Source organism: Canis lupus, chromosome 7, assembly GCF_011100685.1.
Source record: "Canis lupus familiaris isolate Mischka breed German Shepherd chromosome 7, alternate assembly UU_Cfam_GSD_1.0, whole genome shotgun sequence".
NCBI lineage: Eukaryota > Metazoa > Chordata > Mammalia > Carnivora > Canidae > Canis > Canis lupus.
Window position 1 is genome coordinate 38,199,909 of NC_049228.1, and position 23,520 is coordinate 38,223,428.

At 52.5% G+C, this 23,520-nt stretch overlaps 1 protein-coding gene and 1 long non-coding RNA gene across 5 annotated transcripts in view; one reads left to right on the top strand and one right to left on the bottom strand.

Moving 5' to 3' along the window:
- Nucleotides 1–5,745: 5,745 nt before the first annotated feature.
- The window catches only part of ITPKB (inositol-trisphosphate 3-kinase B), a 91,478-nt gene continuing 73,703 nt past the window's right edge, over nt 5,746–23,520 (top strand). For 3 of the 4 annotated variants that reach the window (XR_005362270.1, XM_038542809.1, XM_038542810.1), the window contains exon 1: nt 5,746–7,714. Coding sequence is in view for 3 of the 4 variants with exons in the window: in XM_038542809.1 (XP_038398737.1) it covers nt 5,813–7,714 (1,902 nt within the window). In the remaining variant the exon portion in view is untranslated. The remainder of the gene's footprint in view (nt 7,715–23,520) is intronic. The other variant, XM_038542808.1, reaches the window with a different exon arrangement.
- On the bottom strand, nt 19,751–21,299 carry LOC111096715. The gene is made up of 2 exons (XR_005362272.1): nt 21,198–21,299; nt 19,751–20,046 (listed from the first exon to the last, which is right to left on the bottom strand). It is a non-coding gene; the product is annotated as an uncharacterized LOC111096715 (long non-coding RNA).

A 23,520-nucleotide genomic window follows, 5' to 3' on the forward strand; every position in this document is an offset into this window, starting at 1 on the left:
TCTATAAGTCATTTTGAGTTAATTTTGTATATGGTACAAAATCTGGACTTGTACCATTGTGGAATTTCATATGGATATCCAGTTGTTACACTGTTATTTGTCAAAAGACTCTTTTCTCCACTTTTGTGTACCTATTTCTGACTACACATTCTGTCACATTTGTCTGTTTGTCTAACTTTATGCCAACATCATGCTGTCTTGGGAAGACAGCTTTATAATAAGTCCTGAAACCAGAGAGTGGTAGTCATTCCACGTTGTTCTTTTACACAGCTGTTTCGTTGAATCCAGATCCTCTGTATCTCCCTTGGAAGCTATAAATCAGATTGTCAGTTTCTACAAAAATAAAAAACCTCTGGGAAGATATCGATCAGGATTGCACTGAATCTGTAGATTAATTTGGGGAGAACTGACATTGTCACAATCCTGAGTCCTCCAGCTCATGCACGTGGAGTATCTCTCTGTTCTTTTAAGGCCTTGGAATTTCATCGGTGGTGTTCTGTAAATTTAATTCTGCGGTATCACACTTCTTCTACCATGGTCATTCCTGCGTATTTCATAGTTCCTGTTGTTAGTATAAGTATTATTCTTTCAAATTTTGATTTCTGATTTTTCATGGCTAATCTAGGGACACATGATTGTGAAGTCTTGATCTGTTACGGCTGTCATGGGCTGAATTAGGTGCCCTCAAAATGTATGTGTTGAACTTCTCTTTTTTTCTTTAAAGATTTTATTTATTTATTCATGAGAGAGAGAGAGAGGCAGAGACACGGGCAGAGGGAGAAGCAGGCTTCAAGCAGGGAGCCCGACGTGGGACTTGATCCCAGGCCTCCAGGATCATGCCCTGGGCTGAAGGCGGCGCTAAACCACTGAGCACCGGGTCTACCCCTGTGTGTTGAACTTCTAATTCCTAGTACCTCAGAATGTAGCTATATTTGGAAGTAGGGTCTTTAAAGAGGTAATTTAGGTAAAATTGGGTGGGCCCTAATCCAATATGACTGATGTCTCATCAGAAGAGGAGAGTGGGATACAGACACAGGGAAGACCATGTGAAGACACAGGGAGAAGATGGCCAAGAAGAGAGGCCTCAGAAGAAGCCAGACCTGCCATCATCCTGATCTCAGACTTCTTGCCTCCAGAATTGTGAGCAAATAGGTTTCTTTTGTTTATGCCACTCAGTCCATGGCACTTTGTTGCCACAGTCCTAGCAAATTAATATACTCGCTAAACTCACTTACCTACTAGTCCTAGAGCTCTATTGTGGACTCCGTAGGATTTTCCACATAAATAATCGTAACAACTGTAGATAGAGTTTTGCTTTTTGCTTTTCAATCTGGATGCCTTTTATTTCTGTTTCTCATCTAACTGAGTAGGACTTCCAGTACCATATTGAATGGGAGTGGTAAGAACAGACATCTTAACTGCTCCTGACCCTATGGGGCCAGCGTTCAGCCTTTCACCACTAAGTATGATGTTAGCTGTAGGTTTCTTCAGAGATGCCCTTTGTCAAGTTGAGGAAATTCCCTTTCTGTTCTTAGTTTCATAGCTATGATATTTAAAATTCCATCTCAAAAGTGGGAAAATGGAAACCCTGGAAAAGCTAGGCAAACTTTCCCTATTGTTTCCCTATCGTTGTAGGTATCTAGTAAAGGATATGGAGAAATAGTCACAAGCACTGATGTTAGATCCAGACTGTGCAGGTTCAAATTCAAGCCTTGCGACTTGCCAGCTATGGGCTTTGGGGGTAGATTACTGTGCCTTATTTTTTTCATATGCAAAATGGGGATAATCAGAGTAGCTAGTTCATAGGGTTCTGAAGATTAGAATGTATAATCAGTGCCTGACTAATAAGAAGTGCTATATAATATTTTCCCCCTATGTTCATTCTTTTGTTTTAAGATTTTATTTTATTATTTGTTCATGAGAGACACAGAGAAAGAGAGAGGTAGAGACACAGTCAGAGGGAGAAGCAGGCCCCATGTAGGAAGCCTGATGCGGGACTCGATCTCGGGACTCCAGATTACACCCTGGGCTGAAGGCAGGTGCTAAATCGCTGAGCCACCCAGGGATCCCCCATCCTTTTCTTTTTTTTAAGATTTTATTTATTCATTTGACAGAGAGAGAGAGAGAGAGAGAGAGCTCAAGCATGTGGACTGGCAGGCAGAGGCAGAGGGAGAGGGAGAAGCAGACTCCCTGCGGAGCAGGGAGCCAGATGTGGGGCTCGATCCTACTACCGATCCTACTACCCCGGGATCATGATGTGAGCAGAAGGCAGGCATTTAACTGCCTGAGCCACCCAGCACCCCAACCCCCTATGTTCATTCAACATCATGGAAGACAGCTAGATTCTGCTTCAGGAGGCAAGTCGACTGTGCTGACTTCCAGGTACAGGTTTTGCTCCATCTTTTCGCCATTCATTGTGCTCTTGGTAGTGCAGGTAGAACTTTAGACTGCCAGAATTGTCATCTGGCTCTACCTCCAGCCCAATTCCTTCTGTGTGCCACCTCTGACCGGGTTCTGGCTCCTTTCTGAGCAAAAATTCTTCAGGCTAATTATACATTCCAGAAGCCTGAATTTCTCAGTTCTGGGAAAGGTTGCTGACGTCTCTAGCTGTGAGGTGACAGTGAGATTTCCCAGGGGCTGCGAAGCTAAATTTCCATGTTCACTGTATGCATTTCTAGGTCTTCCCTAGCAATGACACCTGATATGGGGGTTTGCATCTTCCGGAACAGTCAGAAATGAAGTCCATAGAATGGGTCTCCTGGGAACTGGCAGCTCCTCTTTCTTGCCACTAGGGAATTAGGGTCAAGGATAGGCCTGAGGTCCCTGCCCTAGCAACTGCCCAGATCCCCACTCAACACCTGAATAAAGCCTGGGCTCCTTTTAGTTAGCCCCATCGTGGGTGGGAGAGTAACTAGGCTCCATCCTTTCATGGCATATTTGGAGAAAAAAAATTAGAAAGGACTCAAAATGTCTGATTCCCAGAAATTCTTAGCTGAAAGTGCTCTTGGTTTCAGATTTGACATGAGTCTTTTCCTGATTGAGCAGCAGGCTGCTTTGCTCACTTGAACAATATTGTTCCATAAACAAGCAAGAGATGCATTTGCTACAAACAAGGTCAAAATTTCCATCTAAATTTTACCTAAGAGGAATGTAAGGACTGATTCAGGCTTTAGATTTTTAAATCTCGGGAGCCTGGCAGCTGTGTTTTCACTCTTTCTACTAAATGCTGTAGTTTAGGATTTAGAGCATTATGAAAAACACACTTGCAGCACCAGAGCTCAAAGGGGGTTTGCTCCCCTGTCCTCACCCCCTTTTTATTGTTGATGGTGTGTGTGTGTGTGTGGGGTGGGGGGGAAGTCTCTCTAAAATGATCCAGCTACAAGAGACTGAAGGGTCTCAGGCTTTCTTAGTTTCAGGAATCCCCCTTTTCTTAAAATAACTGAACATGAAGTACAAAAATATGCCAATGTCACACTTGCTGTGCGCATTTAGTAAGAGATAAGTATGCAAGGTCCAGGCATGTTTATACAACTAGCAATCGCTCTGCAAAACCATCAACAGCTCACAGCCCAACAATCTTCCAAAATACTACACGATGCATTTAAAATCTGCAGCTTTGCAAGGAGGCGCCCACAAAGTACCTATTTCGAATTTGCATATTTGTATATGAGAACACACACCACACGGTGGATACACGATTTGAGCCGGTTTTAAAGGCTAAACAGGTCCCCACGATTTGCTTTGCTTAAACGCACACTCAAAACTTTATTAAAAACATTTTTCAAAAATAAGCAAGACATCAGCAAGGCTCGGTGGAGGGGTGGAAAATGAATCGTGTATCTTTAACCCGCAGAAGTTAAAAGACTTTTTTTTTGTTGTTAGCTAACAATGGAAACTTTTTTTTTTTTTTTTTAAGTGTTTCCCTCCCTCGGTCTTGCCAAGCAATAGAAAAAAAAAAAAAAAAAAGAAGAAAAGAAAAACTTGTTCCGCTGAGTTCAACCCCAGACGGGCTCACAACTTCCTTCCTGCTTTCCTCCCCCAAGCCCCCGCCTCTCTCCCTCCTCCCTCCCCACCCCCCCACATTTTTTTTAAATCGCACATTGAACAAACACTGAAGTAGCCGGAGCGGACAGTGACAGGGGGGATCTGCGCGGCCGAGCCGGGCGTGCGGGGCGGCCCCTGCCCGGGAGCAGTCGCCCGGCCATCGCGCCCCCCCTTCTTGTCTTCCGTAGCTCGCTGGGGAGGTCGACCGTGAGCTTTTTCACTTTTCAAGCCATCTTGTTCCTCCGAGGTCTGCGTCCCTGGGCCGTAGAGTCTGCACGGGCCCGGGCAGCGGAGACCTTGCAGGTAAGTTTGGCGGCTTTCTCGCGGCTCCTGCCCGCGCGCCCTCTCTTCCCCTGCCGGGCCGTGCCCCGAGCCAGCCTGGGCGCCCCGGGGTCGGGAGGGCGCGGAGCGGTGGGCTTCGGGGCCGCGGAGCGGGTGTGAGCTGGGAGGGTGGCGGGAGCCGGGGCGCGGGACGGGAGGGGGCACGGGCTCGGGGCGCCCCCCCCCCCCCGCTGGCCCTCCCGGGCGGCCGCCACCCCCGGCCTCCGCCTTCCCCGCGCGCTCCGGGCGTCCTGGGCTCGGGGGCCGGGCCGCTGGGCTGGCGCCGGGCGAGGCTGCCCGCCCGGGATGCGGACGGCCGGGCCCTGGAGCGCGGCGGCGGGAGGGGTGCGGGGCCGGGGCTCCCTCCGGGCTGCGGGCGCGCGGGTCCCAGCCGCGTCCTCGGACAGGGCGTGCGGAGGGCCGCCTCCCCGTGCGCGTCCACACACACACACACACACACACACACACACACACACACACACCCCTCCACGGGGGGCGGCGGCAGGGGCGGCGAGTATTGGTTCCGGTACCGGGGACGTGCAGCGCCTCGGCCCCGGGCGCGCGCAGGCGCGCCCACACTCCCAAAACACACTTGTTTGGGGGCAGGCGACGAGGCCAGCGCTGGAGACTGCCTTGGCGGCGGCCCTGCGGTGCACCCAGGCCTTCGTAGGCCGAGGGGCCCAGCCCCGAGCCCGGGCCCGGGCGGGTTAACGGCCGGCGCGCAGGCGTCCCCCTGCAGCCCGGCGCAGGTAGCTGGGGAGGCTGGTCCCGCTCGGGTTCCCCCCGAGAGAGTCCCTGGGGCCCGGGAGGGTGGAGCGGCGGATGCTGCGGCCCCGGGGAGCGTTGCCCTTTCTCCCGTCCGTAGCCCGGTTTGCTCGGGCCGAGGAGCCCCGCACAGGGCGGACCGGCCGTCCGCACCCTCGGAGGCATCCGGGTCCGCCGCGCCCGCGCGCAGCGTGCGGAGAAGCCGGAGAAGCCGGAGAAGCCGGAGAAGCCGAGCCGCCGTCCGCGGGCCCCCGCCCGCCCGCCCGCCCGCCCGTGTGGCTCGGGGGGGAACGGTTACTGTTAGGACGTTGTGGGGACCCCCCTCCAAGCGCACCACGGCCTGGGGGCGGGGAGCGCCCGCGACACGCCGCCGCGCACCCCCGGGGGCCCCGACGTCCCGCGGCGGCGACCCCCGACAGCGCAGCGCCCGCCGCCCCTCGCCCCTGCCCTCGCCCCTCCGGTCCTGACTGTCGTCCTTGTGTCTCCACAGCGGCGCTGTAGTGTATGGAGCTCTGGGCGGGGGCTGGGCCCTCGGCGGAGCCCCCCGCCCGCAGCCCCGGCCATGCCCCCGCCTCGGCGCGCCCAGCCGCGGCCGCCGGGCCTCCGGGGCTGAGCCGGGAGCCGCGCGAGGAGGAGGCGCCGGCGGCGGAGCCCGCGCGGGAGCCGCGGCGGACCCAGTACTATGGCTGTGTACTGCTATGCGCTCAACAGCCTGGTGATCATGAATAGCGCCGAGCAGGTGAAGAGCGGCGGGCCCCGGCCCAGCGGCAGCGAGACGCCCCCGCCGCCCGCGAGGGCCGTGCTGAGCCCCGGCAGCGTGTTCAGCCCCGGGAGAGGCGCCTCCTTCCTCTTCCCCCCAGCCGAGTCGTCGTCGCCCGAGGAGCCCGGGAGCCCCGGGGGCTGGCGGAGCGGCCGGCGCAGGCTGAGCGGCGGCGGCGGCGGCGGCGGCGGCGGCGCGGGCAGCCTGAGCAGCCCGAGTCGGGCGGGCCGCCCGCCGGGGGACGGGCAGCAGGCGGTGACCGCCGCGTCCCTCTCGCCCCCGGGGCCCGAGGAGGCCCAGAGGAAGCTGCGAATCCTGCAGCGCGAGCTGCAGAACGTGCAGGTGAACCAGAAAGTGGGCCTGTTCGAGGCGCACATCCAGGCGCAGAGCTCCGCCGCCCTGGCGCCCCGCAGCCCGCGTTTGGGCAGGGCTCGCTCGCCCTCCCCGTGCCCCCTCCGCAGCAGCAGCCAGCCCCCAGGGAGGGCCCTGGCCCAGAGCGAGGAACGCAGGACAAAGTCGTGGGGGGACCAATGTCCGGAGACGTCGGAGGCCGGCCCTGGCCGGAGAGGAAGGGCGCCCGGCCTGTGCCTCTCCGAGGGCGGCGAGGGGGCGGCCCCTCTTCCTGGCCCGGCCGCCCTGTCGGAACCAGGGGCGCGGGGTGCAGCAGCTTCTGCAAGAATGGAGAAGGGGAGCCCCGCCAGACCCCACTGTGGCTCACCCAGACTTATGGAAACTGACGAGAGGGTCTCTCCGCCCTCGGGAACACGCAGCTGCCCGGCTCCCCCGTCGGGGCTGCCCGGCGTCCACTTAGCGATGGCCGCAGAGGTGGCAGCGGGAGCCACAGCCAGTGGGCCACACCATGCACACGACCCTGGCCTCCCCGAGCGGCCGAGGGAGCCCCCGGTGCAGAGTCAGTGGCAGCCTCTGGGCAGCGCCACAAGCCTGGCCCCGGAGAGGGGCGGGCCCCTCAGCGGAGAGCCCCCCGGGAAGATGGGGAAAAAAGATCCGCCTGGTGGCGGTGGCGGTGGCGGTGGCGGTGGCGGTGGCGGTGGCGGTGGCGTGCGGGGCTCCGAGGCGCCTGAAGCCAGAAGGCCCGAGGACGGGACTGTGAACGCACCCTCGCAGCTTTCTGAGAGCCGGGTCAGGCCACTCCCAGACCCGGGCTCCTCAGGAGGCCCCGAGGTGACCCGGGGTGGGGCCCCGGTGGTTGGGGAGCCCCCGCAGCACTCCAGGGGGGCGGATGAAGGATCTCTGACGCCCACGACCACCCTGGGCTTGCTCGGGGACCTCCGCTCAGGGGCCTCCACCCGGGAGGTGGAGGCTGGAATTGCCTCCGGTGGAATGCTGGAGCCTTTGCCTTCCTGGGAAACCGCAAAAGATCCGAAAGAACCTCCGTGCCTTTCAGGGGACAGGGTGGCCGAGCCGGTGGAGGCAGCCCATCTGGCCTGGACGTGTGGCACAGGGGTACCCTCGGAAGGCCCTTGGGGAAGCCCCCAGCAGGACAGAGCCACCCAGCCCAGCCCTGAGCTGCTCTCCCCAGATCAGAAGGACCAGCCTTCCCTGAAAGAGGCATGCAGCCCCAGCAGTATACCTGCTGTCATCATTACCGACATGGGTGCCCAGGAGGACGGGACCTTGGAGGACCCACAGGGAAGCCCTCGGGGTAGCCTGCCGCTGAGGAAGCTGTCCTCTTCCTCTGCCTCCTCCACTGGCTTCTCCTCCTCCTACGAAGACTCGGAGGAGGACATCTCCAGTGACCCTGAGCGCTGCCTGGATCCCAACTCTGCCTTCCTGCATACCCTGGACCAGCAGAAGCCCAGAGTGGTAAGTCTCATTCTGAGATTTTCCCTCAACTCATTTGCATGCCCCTCTTGTTTGTCCTCTCTACTGAGTCCAGAGGACTCTGATCAGGGCCCTGGGGCAGTCTCCACTTACCAAGGATCCTCTCCTGGGGTGTTTGCTGGGGAGGTACCTACACACTGGCCATGCACTCTGTAGCTTGGATAGTGAATTGAGTCACTTCGATGGCTACTTCCATGTACATCATAAAAAACAGTATTTTACGGGACCTCCCTGTCAGGTCACCACTCACTTCTCGGGGAGATAGTATACATGAGTGTTACCAGAAGCTTCCCGATTAATCCTCGAAGATAATGAACAGAGCTGCTGAGCATAGCTTTTGTCTGATCAAGCGAAACACTTAATTGTGTGATACGTTTGGGCGAAGGAAAACTGACAAGGTCATCCAGTTACCTCTGCTTCTACTAATAGACCAGGAAAATGAGCCATGTGATTCTGTGACAGGGCTCCGAAACCTGTAGATATGCTTGTGGCCCGTGGACTGGGTGAAGAACCACCCAGCCTCAGGTGGTTAAGTCAGGACATTGCAGTATTTGTGGGATCTGTGTAACCAAGATACAGTTTGATGTATGAATTAAAAACAAAACTCATGCTTTGAGCTACGCAGACAATTTTTTAAAATAACAGAATGTTATACTGGGTTGTATGCCTGAGCGAGGCACTGGGTGATCCGTCTAGGGTAGATAGCTCCTAATGCATGTGCTTATGCTTATTGGCTGGTATTGGTACTTCTCAGGTATGTTTTCAAATGCATTTTGTTTGTTTTAAGATTTTTTTTTTTTTTTTTTTTTTTTTTTTTTTTATCTGAGAGAGAGAGTGAGAGAGAACAAGTGAGGGTAGGGGCAGAGGGAGAGGGAGACTCAGACTCCCCGATAAGCAGGGAGCCTGATGCGGAAATTGATCCCAGGACCCCGAGATCATGACCTGAACTGAAGGCAGATGCTCAACTGACTGAGCCACCAGGCGCCCTTCAAGTGCATTTGTTCTGATTGATCATACTGACATCTTATTCTGGTCATGGCAGTAGACAGGAGTTTATTTCTATTACGTAGTGAATCTCAGTTGCAGGCTGTTTTCACTCTGAGGAGGATCAGTGTTTTACAGAAGACGTTGAAGTTGAAGCTAGCACTTCTGAAAAGGTCCGGACTTTCTCTGACTTTTCCAGAGTATGGGGAATTTCCTAGTTCAGTGCGCAAGGGGGTTGGGGGAGGGGGCGGTTCTTGTGCTACCCTGGGGGAAAGTCTGCCTTTTATCGTAGTAGGTAGCCTTCTGGCTTCATCTCGAAGATCAAATACTGTTCATCGTCCCCCAGTATCTCTGACCACGGCCACTCAGAACTTTAAGCTTCTACTCTGCATCCTTCTCGAAGGTATCTTGGACCTCAAAGCACGCCCCTCTTCTTGACTCCCACTTAACTCATCACAGTCTGAATTTTTGAAGACCAGGCGTTGCTTTTCCTGAGACTCCGCTTGCTGCCAACAATAGGGGAGGCAAATGTGTATGCAAAATCGGGCCCCATCACCCTGGCGTTTTGTGGCAGGCCAGGGCTTGCGGGCACGGGACTCCAACTTTGGGGGAGGGATGGTACACCTGGAAAGAGGTGGACAAGCTGTAAAGTGCTGCTCCTGGCAGGTGGGACTCACATCTCTCTACCTTGGTGCCGGCAATTACAGGCCTAGTGGAGGGGATGGTCCTCCGTTCCACTCTTCCCCTTGGCTTTTAAAACCCAGAAGTGTCACTGGCACGGCCAAAGTTGCTTTAACTTGTTCTCCAGCTTTCCACTGGGCCTTTCTAGTGGTGGATTAGCAGCTCCTATTAGCTGTTTCTCAAAACAGCTTCTGTGTCCCGGTGTGTGAAAAGGACTGTTGTCAGGAAGTCAGCTAAAGGGGAGATCAATAATGACGGGTGCTAATTTTTTTTTCATTTGCCAGAGGGATGCCAACTGAGAGGTCAGATGGTTGAGTGGTGTTCTGTTAGCAGACAGGTCCCCAGGTAGAGGTGAGGCGACGGGGGGGGGGGGGGGGGGGGGGGGGGGGGGTGGTGGTGGCGGGCAGGGTCTGACAGTTGAGCCTCCTACTCCTGAGCTCAGCTCAGGTCTTGATCCCAGGGTCCTGAGTTCAAGCCCCACATTTAAAAATAAATTAATTAAAATGAAAATTTAAAAAGGAGGCCTGCCTGGTATCCAGCCTCCTTCCCACCTTGCCAAAGGTTTTCAGACACCCACAGAGGAGAGCCAGGGAAAAATCCCCTCCAGCTTCACTCTGAGTCACGTGAGGCCGGTGGGGAGGGGCCAGTGGGGAGGGAGTGTGTGGGGGAAGGGTGGGCAGCCAACTGGAAATTATGGGATCTTAGGGACTTTTCAGCTTTTGGGTGAATGCTTGCACGATAAGGTGGGTTTTCTTTTTCTTGTATAGATTGTTATGGTGGAACCTTATCTGTGATTACTTGATATTGCTATTTTGTCTACAGAAGGCCAGACATCTTGATCAACTGGGCCTTTTGGCTGTGCTCTCAGTGCTTTATAGATAAACCCGAGCGGGTGCTGTCTGAGGAACCCCTTCTCTTCTGGGGACTCTGTTGCTTCTGCCTGGAGGGCTGCAGTCCACTGCGGGTGCACAATTCTCAGCCCTTCAGACTCACGCACGCTCCATCCACACTTACCTGCACACACACACACATACACACACCTGTCATCCTCATGCTCGCTCACATCCACATACTCACACACTCATACATGCTCACACTCACCCACTCATACACTGACATACACTCACACTCACATACTCACACACCCCCACCTGGTCACCCTCACATATGCTCACACTCACATATTCACACACTCACATGTTCATGTTCACATTTAAGTGCTCACAAGCCTTATCTTCCCACGTTCACATGCTCACACACCCTCATGTTCATGCTCACACGTGATCACACTCACTCATTCACTCTTATGTGTTTGCTCTCATAGTGCACTCAAGTGCTCACACTCATTTCTCACGACCTCACACTCCCACATTTACCCTCAGTGCTCACAGATACCCTCATACACACTCCCCCTCATGCATGTTCCCCCCACACACACTTCTGCTCACACACGTTCCCCCTCATATACATTCACCCTCACACATGCTTACACATACATTCACACTGACTCCTGCACGTTCCCCTCACACACACCCTCACATATTCTCACACACACACTAACACCCACTCTGGCTCACAGATTTGAAATGACACGTTCAGCCTGCCAGTCACCAAGTGCCCCTGTCCCAGCCCCACACTGAGAACCCACCTTTCCTCAGAGTTAACCCTGTCGTGCTTTGTGTGGCGCCTCCTCTCTTTCTGCGGAGGAGTGACTGTGGGGAGCTGTGCTGGCCGTGGCCACAGTCCAGGGAAGCCTGAAGCTGGGTCTCTCCCACTCATCATGGGTGGAAGCCCCAGGGGCCTGCGGACCGGAATCCCAAAGCCCTCCCTGTGGTTGCAGACAAAGTGAAAAGCAGGTAGCTTGGGAGTGCACTCTGCAGATTCTTTAGCCATTTAGATTATGCACATCAGCAGCAGCCTTTTCACTGGTGGAAATGTGCTGGGAAGGCTGGTCTCCTCCCTTGCTTCCACCAGCAGGAGCTGTGCAGACAGCCTCAGAAACACCCACAGTGTCTACGGCCATACCACCCTGAACGCGCCCGATCTCGTCTGATCTCGGAAGCTAAGCAGGGTCGGGCCTGGTTAGTACTTGGAAGGGAGAAACACCCACAGTGTAGGCTTTTTGCTTCTGACAGCCTGACACAGAGGCCTGTCCCTGAAGGAGAGGGCTCCCAGGCTTCATACCTGTCTGTTCGTAAAGGATCAGATGCTCGAAATTGGCTCAGAAGTGATTGTATTATATGCCTTGTGTCCCAGGGCTTAACTTAGCCACGCTCACACTAACTGGTCTCTGCCATCTGAACAGAAGCGAATTGCACTGAGCAAGGGTGGTGTTCTTGCTTTTTGTTCTTTAAGACAACTAAAAATCCCATCAGCACTTCTTGCCTTCCCTCTGTCATTCCATTAGGAAACCCCAGGCTTAATGCCATGAGTTAAGATATGCATGCATCTTACTCTAAAAAGTAGCATTTATTGATTTCTTCCAAAATTGTCTTATCAATTATGTGTATGGAAAGCAAAACAAAACCCTGGCCTAATTGCCTAGGGGATCCATAGAGTAATATCATACAAAATCCTTGCCCTTCTTAATGCTTGCCGTTTTTTGAGGTTTTATTTATTTATTTGCGAGAGAGCAAGCATGAGCAGCGGCAGAGGGAGAGGGAGAAGCAGACTCTGCAGAGCCGGGACCCCAGTGCGAGCCTGGATCCCAGGACCCTGGGATCATGACCTGAGCCAAAGGCAGAGAGAGACTTTACCGACTGAGCCTCACCAGTGCTTACTATTTCTTAAGGGCCCTTGGAATTTCGTTTCCTTTCCTTTCTAAAAAATATTGAGTAGTTCTGTGTTTTTTTGTTTTGGTTTGCTTTTGTGAGAGACAGAGAGAGAGAGAGAGAGAGAGAGAGAAACTAATACACAGAGTAAGAAATTCAAACAATTTAAAGTGGTTTTATGTGGGGGTACTTAGCTGGCTCAGTCGGTGGAGCATGTGACTCTCGATCTCAGGGTCATGAATTTGAGCCCGACGTTGGGTGTGGAGCCTACTTAAAAAGAATTTTTAAAAAAAGGTTAAAATGGTTTTATGTGGTTTTGAGAAGAATAAAACTTTTATTTTGGGTAAACCGAGTTAAAATCTAAAAGTGTTAGAGGGGTACTTACCAAAAAAAGAATGTAATGGTGAGAACTTTTAAATAGAAAATCCTTCTCTAGATGAGATTACAGAAGGCTCAGATTTGTGTGGTTTGGAGTTCGGGTGACACATGTGTCTGCCTTAGATGGGGCACACTTTTCTCCCGTGTCCGTGGGGAGGATCTTTCTGACATGGCCTCAGCTCCTTTGACCCTTGCGATCTGGGACGACTCCGAGTCATCCATGTGAGGTTCAGGTGTTACTCTGCTCTGTTTAGGGAGAAGGAAACCAAGACTCAGAGAGGGAAAGAGGCCCCAGGACGACCTCTGTGGTGCAGTTTCCTCCTTTTAAAATGTGCATGTTGCATGAAGATGATCCCCTGGAGGTCTGTCTAGTTCTGTATAGGCAGACCTGGGGCTGTCTGGGGCTGTTTAATTCTAGACTTTTGAAGTAAAACTCAGCATCTGTGAAGTATGCGTCAAGGTGTCTGAAAGTGTGGCTCTCAAACAGTGAGGCTGAAACTGGGCATGTTTAACTTTGTGCTTTTACTTAAGACCCGTTAATCAATCTGCCTCTCTTTACCTGAAGAGTGCTTCTTTGTCCTATCACATGGAAAAAGCATCATCAATTCTCGATGCCATACCTGAGATTCTCTCTCTCTCTTTTTTTAAAAGATTTTATTTATTATTCATGAGAGACACAAAGAGAGAGGCAGAGACATAGGCAGAGGGAGAAGCAGGCTTCCTGTGGGAGCCCAATACGGAACTCGATCCCAGGACCCTGGGATCACGACCTGAGCCAAAGGCAGACGCTCAACCACTGAACCACCCAGGTCCCCTCATACCTGAGATTCTCGTAAATAATCTCATACCCAAGATTCTCACAAACGTAATGGTTGGATACCAAAATGTTAACCTGAAAAGTAAAAGATGCACTCCATCACCTGAGGGCTTTGACCCCCTTAGATATTTGAGTTTGCAGACAGGTGGTCCTGCACAGAGCCAACACTTCAGATGACTGTTTTATCAAAGGGGAGCTATAGAGAAAAAGAGAGATCGATGTGGAGGCATCACAGAAGCACAGCTTAGGGTTTACCTGGCCTTTGGGTTTCACAAGTTATTAAACTAACCAGGTGCTGCTTTTAGAGAGCTGCATTTCAGGTGTCAAATAAATCACTTTCAGGGCTTTTGTTCTTAAAGCGCTGAAGTCACTTCTCCGATTTTGTTGGCATGTACGGTCGAATGTAGTCACAGATTAGATTAGTTCTGTGTTGTTTATTTATACTCCTAGGGGTATCGATAAGATTGTCGAGGCTTGTTTTATTTTGGCAGGTTTCAACTTAGTTAGCTAAAGGAGGAGTTTTGAGGTATTTAATGGGAAGAATTTTATATTTTGGTAGAAAAAACTTGTATAGATCATCATCATCAGCAGATCATCAGCAGGTGATTCAGAATTAACTTTGAACTCCTAGACCATGTTGTGGTCACGCCTTTGGGGTGGAAGGTTCTATGGAAGGTCTGGGCATTGCAGGTTGTGCACAGTGGGCCCTGCAGGGATTTTTCCCTGGCCACATAGAATCAGCCTGGGGAAAGATGTATTTTTCACGAATTGAGGAGCATACTGTTTAGGAAATCAAACCAAACCCAAATGTGAATTCTTTCATAATACAAAAAACCATTCAGAGCACCAACTGCCTGCCATTTCAACAGCTGGATATGTGGGATTTTGTATGTCTGGCCCTCCTGAGACCATGCACTTCATGGAATGGCATACTGTTGACTTCATGGATCGAGGTTATTGGCCCTGTAGGTGGTCCCGACACACAGAGCAGGAGCACCAGCATTGTAGCAGTCCCTCAGACACATGGTTCCAGGCCACCCCGGGGGTTGGGAAAAACCTGCTGTCTTGGTCTCACACTCGACTTGCTATCATTCTGCCACCAACCTTGAGTCCCACTGTGCTGCTCCCAGACCCTTGGTCATTCATTTTCCCAGGAGTGAACTATGATTTGAAAGACAGTTCAGGTCTCCTTGGCTGAAAGACACCAGGCGTGTATATGATCCCATTAGGAAGTTGAACCTCAGTTCTTGGTATTAAAAAAACAAGAGCTTTTTCCATAGTGTATGTAGTTCTCATAAGGCAGAGCTGGATCCGGGAGAGTCTCTAAAGCTCATATCCACCAATACCCACATTTTACAGATGAGGAAGGCAAGGCCAGAGAATGTTCAATGCAGTGACAAGACCACATTTACTCTTCTTTTCACTTAAAAAACTTGATTTAGGAGCAGCCCGGGTGGCTCAGCAGTTTAGTGCTGACTTCAGTCCAGGGCGTGATCCTGGAGACTCAGGATCGAGTCCCACATCGGGCTCCCTGCATGGAACCTGCTTCTCCCTCTGCCTGTGTCTCTGCCTCTCTCTCTCCTCTCTGTGTATTCTTATGAATAAGTAAATAAAATCTTAAAAAAAACCTCAGTTAGTATATAAGCTCCTTGCTTCTGTTGGGAGATCAACCTGGGCTTTAAATGTAGTGCATGTTTTCAAAAGATTTGTTAAAGGGAGGGAGGGAGGGATGGATGAGCTATGGTACCCTTGCAGCATTGTCTACCCATGAAGGAAAAGGTCGAATCATCTAGAAGGTGGAGAACAAAGGAGAAGAAAGAGGATGGAGGTGAACTCATTGCTTCCTCCTGTGACCTCACTGCCATAGAGTTAAGGGTGCCTGACCGGGGTTGGGGAGACTCAGTGACATCCCTTTCTGCACCTGGCCTGCTAGCCCCCAGGGAAGGTGGAGAGAACAGGTGTGATGTTGCGGGCCTCTGAGTGTCAAGGGAGGCACCGTTGTCCGCAGCAGCAGGTGCTAGTCGAGGTGGGCTTGGGAGACCTTCCCAGTGTCTGCTTGGGAAATCCGCTGGGCCCCTTGCCAGAAACGCTCTGTAGCAATGCTCAGATTTTGTTGTGCTTCCATTTTCATCCCAGTGCAATCCTGGGAAGTGACTCTGCCCCAGCCCAAAAGGCTGCAAGGCAATGAATTTCTCAAAGGCCGGTATTTCCAGGCCAGCTGTGAGTCCTCAGGCCGTGGACCAGGTGGGACACCGGGAACCAGGCTGGCTGCCTCTTCCGTCTCTAGTTCCTGGACTGGTTTCCTCGCGTCCAGTCTCAGAGATGGGAGTCCGTTAGGGCTGAGAATCTGGGGGACACACGGTGAAATAGGTCGCCTGTAGGAGTACATGCTGCGGGTCTGTGCTGGCACCTTTCACCCTGTGTTCACAGGGGAGACCCCTCTGAGGCTCTCCCTTGAAGGCCACACCTGGCGGGCCTCTGATGAAGCGTGACTTGTAAGAAGTCAACACACAGACTTTTGACTAACTGGTGTGTTTCTCGACCATTCCATTGAGAATTAGCTGTTAGAAATCAGATCTTTCCCCTCCGTTGAGCTTTACTTGGGCATTTTATTGGCTTGTTATCACTTCATGGAAGCCCATTCAGTGGAAGTGTCTTCTGCAGGCCTCTAGTCAATACGACATTTTTTATTTCCTGAAATGTTTACTTCTCTTTTGTATTAAACCAGCTAAGTTTTACAAGGAACCAGAAACTAGGAGCTACAGCCAGTAAGCAAGCAGAACCAGCCTCTGCAAGTAATCTCTGTGTATAATTTAATGAGGAAGGGGGGCTACGTTTTTACTCCCCACCCTGGAATAAGTTGGGAGACTTCTCACCCAGCCCAGGGTGGGGGTGAGGGGTGAAAAAGAGCCTCCCTCTCTGAGTTTGCTGTTAGACTGTTAATCTAGCTTTGTGTGTGTGTGTGTGTGTGTGTGTGTGTGTGTGTGGTGAAGTTCAGGTGGAAAGGGAAAATGAACTGATACAGCGTCTCAAACAGAGGCCTGGAGATTATTTCCATTGACCTGGTGACTAAGATTAGGGGTGGCACAGTTTAGAGGTGATAAGGTATATTACTGGTGTGGGGTGAGGCCCCGAGGAGCTCCTCCCACAGGGGGCTCTCCCCTTGCCCACGTTTGTAAAGTTGTTATTAGTGCATCAGAGGGCAGGGGTTAGGGGACTTGTGCCTTTGGTTTTGGGGGCACCCACAACTATTTAGTTGTAAAGGGTCCTCAGCATGCTGCCCCCCTCACCACTTTCACCAAAATGAATAAACTGGTGTTTTCCAAGGAGAAGCTTTTTATCCGACCAGCACTCATGGCTTTCATACTCTGCAGGGAGGGTCTGGCCTGCCACAGGGATGGGGAAGGAGGTATCTGCTGGCTGGCCATCCCCCAGGGCCATCTGCAATCTCTGTTGGTATAATGCCAGCTGGTAGAGCCTGGGCAGGTCCAGGGGAGGTCACTGCACCCCCCAGGCAGTTTCCAGCAAGTGTTTTTCCAATTTCACTGACATTCTTTCCAGGCTCAGCTCAATTTGTTTTCGCCTTCTCTATGGCAATTGATGGCTGGGTCGTAAAGTGTGTGATTCTGCAGGATCTCCTGAGAAGGGCTTCCTCCATAGCTGTCCGGGAGCTGATGCTTGTCTGATCCTCTGCTCTGTGTGGGTGTGTACTGTTGTGTAGTGTTTTTACAAGTTAGCTACCCGAAGCGTGGATTTAATAAAGTGTACCTCTTAGCTATGGGGAGACGGCTCCAGCTGGGTTAGAGAGAGGAACTTGGAAGTATCACTTCTGTAATGCTTATCTAACCTGAATCTGGTAGCAGGAAACTGAAAAGGCCCGTGTACGACAATGACATAGACAGTTTGATCGCTTAACAATGTCAAGTGGAAAATCCAACCGCAGCCGGTAGCTTAAGAAATGGCTAGGACGTTTTGTGGGGACGGCAAATCCTGACACTCAGGTTGCTGAGCCGAGGGTAGGAAATGTGCTTGCTGCGTGGTGGAGCTGGGAGGCTGGGAAAACACTCTTGAGGTTTGGGAAACTACTGGAAGATAGTAGTATCTCAGGATGCAGAGATGGCTGCTGTGGGGGACATTTTGAATGCCTTGTAGTTGGTATTTTATTTTATTTGTTTTATTTTAAGGTTTTACTTATTTATTTGAGAGAAAGCACGAGAGCAGGGGGAGGGGCAAAAGGAGAGGGAGAGAGACAATCTTAAACAGACCCTCCACTGAGCAGGGAGCCTGATGCAGGACTTGATCCCAGGACCCAGAGATCATGACCCGAGCTGAAGTCAGACGCTTCACCGACTGAGCCACCCAGGTTCATAGTTGGTATTTTAGTCTAAGATGTTTTGAATGCCTCTTCCACCCTTCCCTGCCACCGTCACAGTGGCACGGCTCATTAGCATTGAGTATCTTATTCATTCCAAGTCACTGGGCAGGTGGCAGGTGCAGGGCCTCCTCTGGGAACTCTGCTGGGTGCATTCCTGGAATGCAGTGTGTTGGAAGGACCTGTGCTGCTCAGATTCGCACCTGGCCTCTTTGGGCTCTGGCTCCTCATCTGTGAAATGGGTATATGGATAAAACCTTTCTAGCTCACGTGGCCTTTGCAAGGCTCTAGTGAGGTCTCGTCTGTCATTTTCAGAGTGTGAGTCTTTCCTGACTAAACTAGTTTTAATTATGAGCACCAGGACGCTGCTTTGAAAGCTTTCCTGAAAGAGGATGGACAAAGGCAGGCTGCACTCATGCAAGATGGTCCCACGTCTGTGTCGCCAAACCAAAAGTTGCCAAGGGCTGTGTCGGAAGCAGTCCCCTCTTGCCCAACTGGGCCAGTCTTGATGGGGTTGTCGCCGTGAGGGCAGGGAGCAGCAGTGAGTAGGCATTCTGGGATCCATGTCCTACTTTACATGAGCCATCAGTACAGCTGCCTCCTGCCTGCACCACCATCTCAGCCAGAGTGGACTGCAGACGAAGCATCCTGCCTGGGCTTTGCGGTCTCGCACATAGGTGGGGAGCAAAAGTGATGGAAGTTCAAGAAGCCAGAGCAGGTGCCAAGGGGGCCCCAAGGTAGGGGTCAATGTTCCTGGCACAGGGCTGTGAGCTCCTGAATAATGGAGAGGAGACCATGCTCATCTAGAGTTTGAGGATACTTAATGGGGGCGTTGGTTTTCTCCAATATCACGCAGTGTTTTTCTCTTCTGCGTCCTAGAAAGCTAAAGGGAGGAATCCAGCGAAGCCTCCAGTTTTTAGAGCAGGTGTTACATTCGGCAGGTAATAGACTGGACATTCCCTAAGTATGGCTGGGCCCTGGGCTAGATCCAGAAACTTCTGTATATAGCTGGCTACCTGGGCTGACGAGCAAATGTTGTGCCCCAGTGGCTGCCCAGACATCAGGCACTTATGTGCCATGTCTGTGTCTGTCTGCAGACGCCTGTGCTGGAGAGAGAATGGCCTGATGCATGCTTTCTCTGTCCTTAGGGATCTGCCCTCAGAGGCAAAGCTGATGCCAGCAGATGGACTCAAGATTTGTGAAACTCAAGAGCAAGTCTTATGGCCATAAATACAAGCTCGTAGATGAAAGAGGAGCTAATAAATAATGAGTTGATGTTGGCAGGTGACACAGGCAGGCAGCTCCTGTGCGTGTTGTGCAGCCAGGGGAAGGGAGACGGAATTGGAGCACTGGCCCCCGGAAAGGGAGTCTGATGAGACCTTGAGGACGCTGCCACCTCTGTTAGAAGTGGCCAAGCAAAAGGACTCTTGTGGATCCAAAGGCTTTAGGAGGTTAGAAAGGAAGAGACAAGTTGCTCCCTGCACCCCCTCCTCAAGCCTTAATGCCCTGCACTGAACTCCATGCAGATTGACAGGCAGCTGCTAAAAGATGCAGTGTGTACACAGTGCATGTAAATGTGATGTGGAAGGATGGAAGGCCGCCTGTCCCCACCCCAGTTGACTGGTGTGGCCTCAGTGGGTTGAGTGCAAGCTGTGGGACTCTAGAGAAATGCCTTCCTTTCTGGCCCTCATTTCAACATCTGTAGGATGGGGCTGATGGTACCACCTTCGGGTTATAGGGAGGGCTGCTCTGATGGGTACAGGAGTAGGACAGGCGCAGGAAGCAGGGGCTCGGCCTGCAGACCCGAATTCACAGCCTCATTCTTTCCCTGAGTTTGTCCTTGGGGGGACTTCACTTCTCTCCACCTCAGTATCCCTGTCTGTCTCTCCTGGCTTGTTGAGAAGATGAAGTGAGCTGCGCAACCCGTGGACCCAGCGGGGGAAGGGCCTGAGTCGGAGTCGCCGTCGCTGAGTGGGGGGGCCCCCAGTCCTATCTCAAGTACAGCTCGTGCAGGATGACAAAACTGAAGGCAGGATTTACTCCCCAAAGAGGTTTCTCCATTGCAGGAGAGGTCAGGCTTTGTTACCAGGGCTCCGAACTTGGAGTCTAAAAAAACAATCCAACTCTATTCCACTGCTGGCAAGAGGTGTCAGGTTACTCCCCTGGGACCAGTCTCTTTTCCTTCTGTTTTTGAGGTGGAAACTGGCCGAGGTCATCCAGGCAGGGAGAGGGCCCAGCATTCATTCCGGAGTGTGGAAAGCCCCATCCCTTCTCTCCCTCCCCTTGCTCCTCTGTTCACCCATCACAGCTCCTAAGAGAGAGAAGGGAATATATATGCATATATGAGATGCCACTACTTTGCATAGTTGAGGCTCTCAGGGCCTGGGGTCTCTGAACAAGTGTTTTAACTGGGCTTCCCCATGCCATACCTTCTGGCAGGCTGGGTGCATGCCCACTAGAGCAGGCTCTTTCTCAGATTAAGGAGATGCTTTCTTTCACGGCACGCACCCAACCGAGGCCCCTGAGGACCCAGCTGGCAGGTGTCTGCAGGCTGCTTTGCGCCGCCTGCACCTCCTCTGAGGGGAGCAGAGGAGAGCTTGCCCAGTATCCCCTGGGTTACACTGCTGCTCCTTAGGGCCGGGGTGGTGGACGGAGCCCCAGCCAGGCTCTGGCAGGACTGGGACTGTGTGGTGACAAGTCTCACCAGAGCAGCACGGGCCTGGGCCAGATGTGGCCACAGCCTGGGGCACCCCGCCTGCCAGACACGGGCTTCTGCTTCACTACACATGGAATACAGGATGTGCAAATCCTTCTTTCTTCCATGGCTGTGATGTGGAGCTGGCAGCCTGCCTGCCGTGTTAACCCTTGGGGTCCCTATCTTTCCTGCCTGCCGCTGGTCCCCACAAGCCTCTGGGCAGTGTCCAGGCCCTGAAGGGTCGGCTTCTTCCTGTGGCGTTTTGGAACCATACCCCCTTCCGGAGAGATGTGTCTCTGGCCTGGCCTCTGCTTACATCTTCCTCCAGCCCCAGACTCCTGCCCTTTGCTGGGATCTAGAGGCTGGCGTCTGGGAGGAACGAAACCACTAACAGAGCTTGTTAGTATGTGGCAGCCTTGACCTCAGAGGTGGTATGAGTGGCAGGGCTCTGGACAGAGGCTCTCTTATTGCCCCAACCTGGAAAAATACACAGTGCCCTAATTAATTTCCATCGCAGGATGAAGCCGTAGGGAGCAGTGTCTGGGACCCTGTTTGCCTTGCGGTATCACACTATACATTAAAAACGATCCTGCTCCCTCGGGAGGGCTGCCTTCCGCCTCGCTGCAGGCTGCTGATTCACAAATCCAGAGGCTGAACACAGTTCTACAGGCCTGGAGGCCCTTCATGGTGTCCCTTTTGGCCTAGCCTCGATGCTGCCGCTGACCCCAGATGCCACATAGCTGGCGGGGAAGGCAGGAGAGGCTCACCCAGAAGCTGCAGTTGGAGGGAGCCCCGGGTCCGTGTGGGTCAGCCCAGAGGGAAGTGCCCCAAGCATCCCAGTCTGGCTTCCCGCTGCCCTTTGGGAACACATGACACTGACTTTGGAAAGAGGATTCAAGAACCTCAAGAAATAGTTCACCATGACCTCACAACCAGGTATTCTAGAGGAGAATGCAAGTCCTGAATGGAGGTGCCCCTCCACGGGGTCACGAGGGTGGCTCAGTCTGTGGAGCATCTGACCCTTGATATCTGATCAGGTCGTGAGTTTGAGCCCCATGTTGGGCTCTGCGCTAGACGTGGAGTCTACTTTAAAAAAAAAATCAATCAAAAAATAAAAATAAAAAACATAAAAAATCAACTGCATGAAGGACAGGATGGAAGTAACTTGGCTTGTCAGTACTTCTTGTGAAAGTCACCGGGAGTAATGATGTTATTAAAGATTCATAAATTGGGCAGCCCTGGTGGCTCAGCGGTTTAGCGCCGCCTGTAGCCCAGGGCGTGATCCTGGAGACCCTGGATCAAGTCCCACGTCAGGCTCTCTGTATGATGCCTGCTTCTCCCTCTGCATGTGTCTCTGCCTCTCTCTCTCTCTGTCTCTATAAATAAATAAAAAATCTTTAGAAAAAATTAAAGATTCATAAATTAACTGTGTGGTACAGCTGTTAAAAGGGCTGAGCTGTCTTGGGGTGCACAATAGTCATAAAATAAGAGTATCTATTATGTGCAAGGCACTGTCTATAAATCACTTCATTTAATTTTTGCAAGCAAGCAGACTGCCAATCAGATGGACACAAGGCTGCTATCTGCACAGCACAGCCAGTAAATGGCAGGCCTGGGACCCCAGCCCTTCCTCCCTGCCACCCATGGGTCAGTTGGTCGGTCACCGGGAGGACAGAGGAGATGCTGCTCTGTGTGCAGGGAGGGCTTTGTTCAGTTCTGGGCCATGGGCTTCATGGGGATCAGGGACTGGCTGTCTTGTGTACAGAGGAGACGGAGGGTCATTGCAGAAGCCTTAGCGATGGATGGTTGAGAGCATTTGGGTTGCTTATGCCTTGGACACAATCCATCTGGGGGGCAAGAGAGTTGGCTTCACACAGTTGCCCTGGAGTCGTGCTTCAGTCTGGTTCAAGATCAATTTTCTATTCTCAGAGGTGAAACCAAGAGAGGATTCTTTTCCTTTTCAGTGAATGGGCCTTTGTACAAAAACACTCAATTGATAGAACTGCAACAAAGGGGAGCTTCTGGAGCTGCCTCGGAGCTCCCAGGCCTGGTGGGGAGGGAAGCAGAGAAGTTAGAGCTCCTCGCTGCTGCCCACGGAGCTGGGCAGTGAGCCCCTGACTGTGGAGAAGAGGAGGGCCCCCAGGCATTCCAGATCCTTCTGAGTGACACAAGCTGTGTGTCAGACATACCAGTGACACCTATACTGGAATTGAGGGCATCGTGCGGCAGTACCTGCCTGCGGACCTCAGTTAAATTAGGAGATGTGGTACCATCAAGAGAAGAAGGTTTATTCCAATGGGACTGGTAGACAGGAGGCCCAGGCTTGCACTACCTGGTTGTACTGAAGTTCCTTCCCTGCAGGAAGAGACTGGCTTGGCATGGCTTTGGTGGGCAGAGCTGAGTAGGGGGTTGGGAACTGCAAGATGCTGTGGTGCTTCCTTGCATGGGGGCACCACAGTGCCACCATGGGAAGGTGGCCCCCGTGAGCATGGAGGAGGTGCCCGAGGGGTGGTGAGCAGACACCGCAGACCAGGCGAGCCCCTGTGGGGTGAGCACCATGCCTTCCAGGGGACCTTAGTTGGAAGTGGGATTGCTCACCCTTGCTTTTCACTCATCTTGAGACTCTGATGAAGCCGTCACTCTGTGTTGTGTGTAATGTCTAGCCTCCACGAACAAAGCTGCCAGGAACACGCACATGCAGGTTTTTGTGCGAACTGTAAGCTTTCACTTCTTGGTGATGACGAATGCCCAAGAGTGCAATTGCTGGGTCATATGGTAGTCACATACTTAGCTTTTTAAGAATCAGCCAGAATGGGATGCCTGGGTGGCTCAGCGGTTGAGCATCTGCCTTCAGCTCAGGGCGTGATCCCGGGATCTGGGATCGAGTCCCATATCGGGCTCCCTGCATGGAGCCTGCTTCTCCCTCTGCCTGTGTCTCTGCCTCTGTGTGTGTGTGTGTGTGTGTGTGTGTGTGTGTGTGTCTCATGAATAAATAAATAAAATCTTAAAAAAAAAAAAAGAATAAGCCAGACTGCATCCGGAGTGACTGCACTCCTGTGTGTTCCCACCGGCAGCGTGTGACCGGCAGCG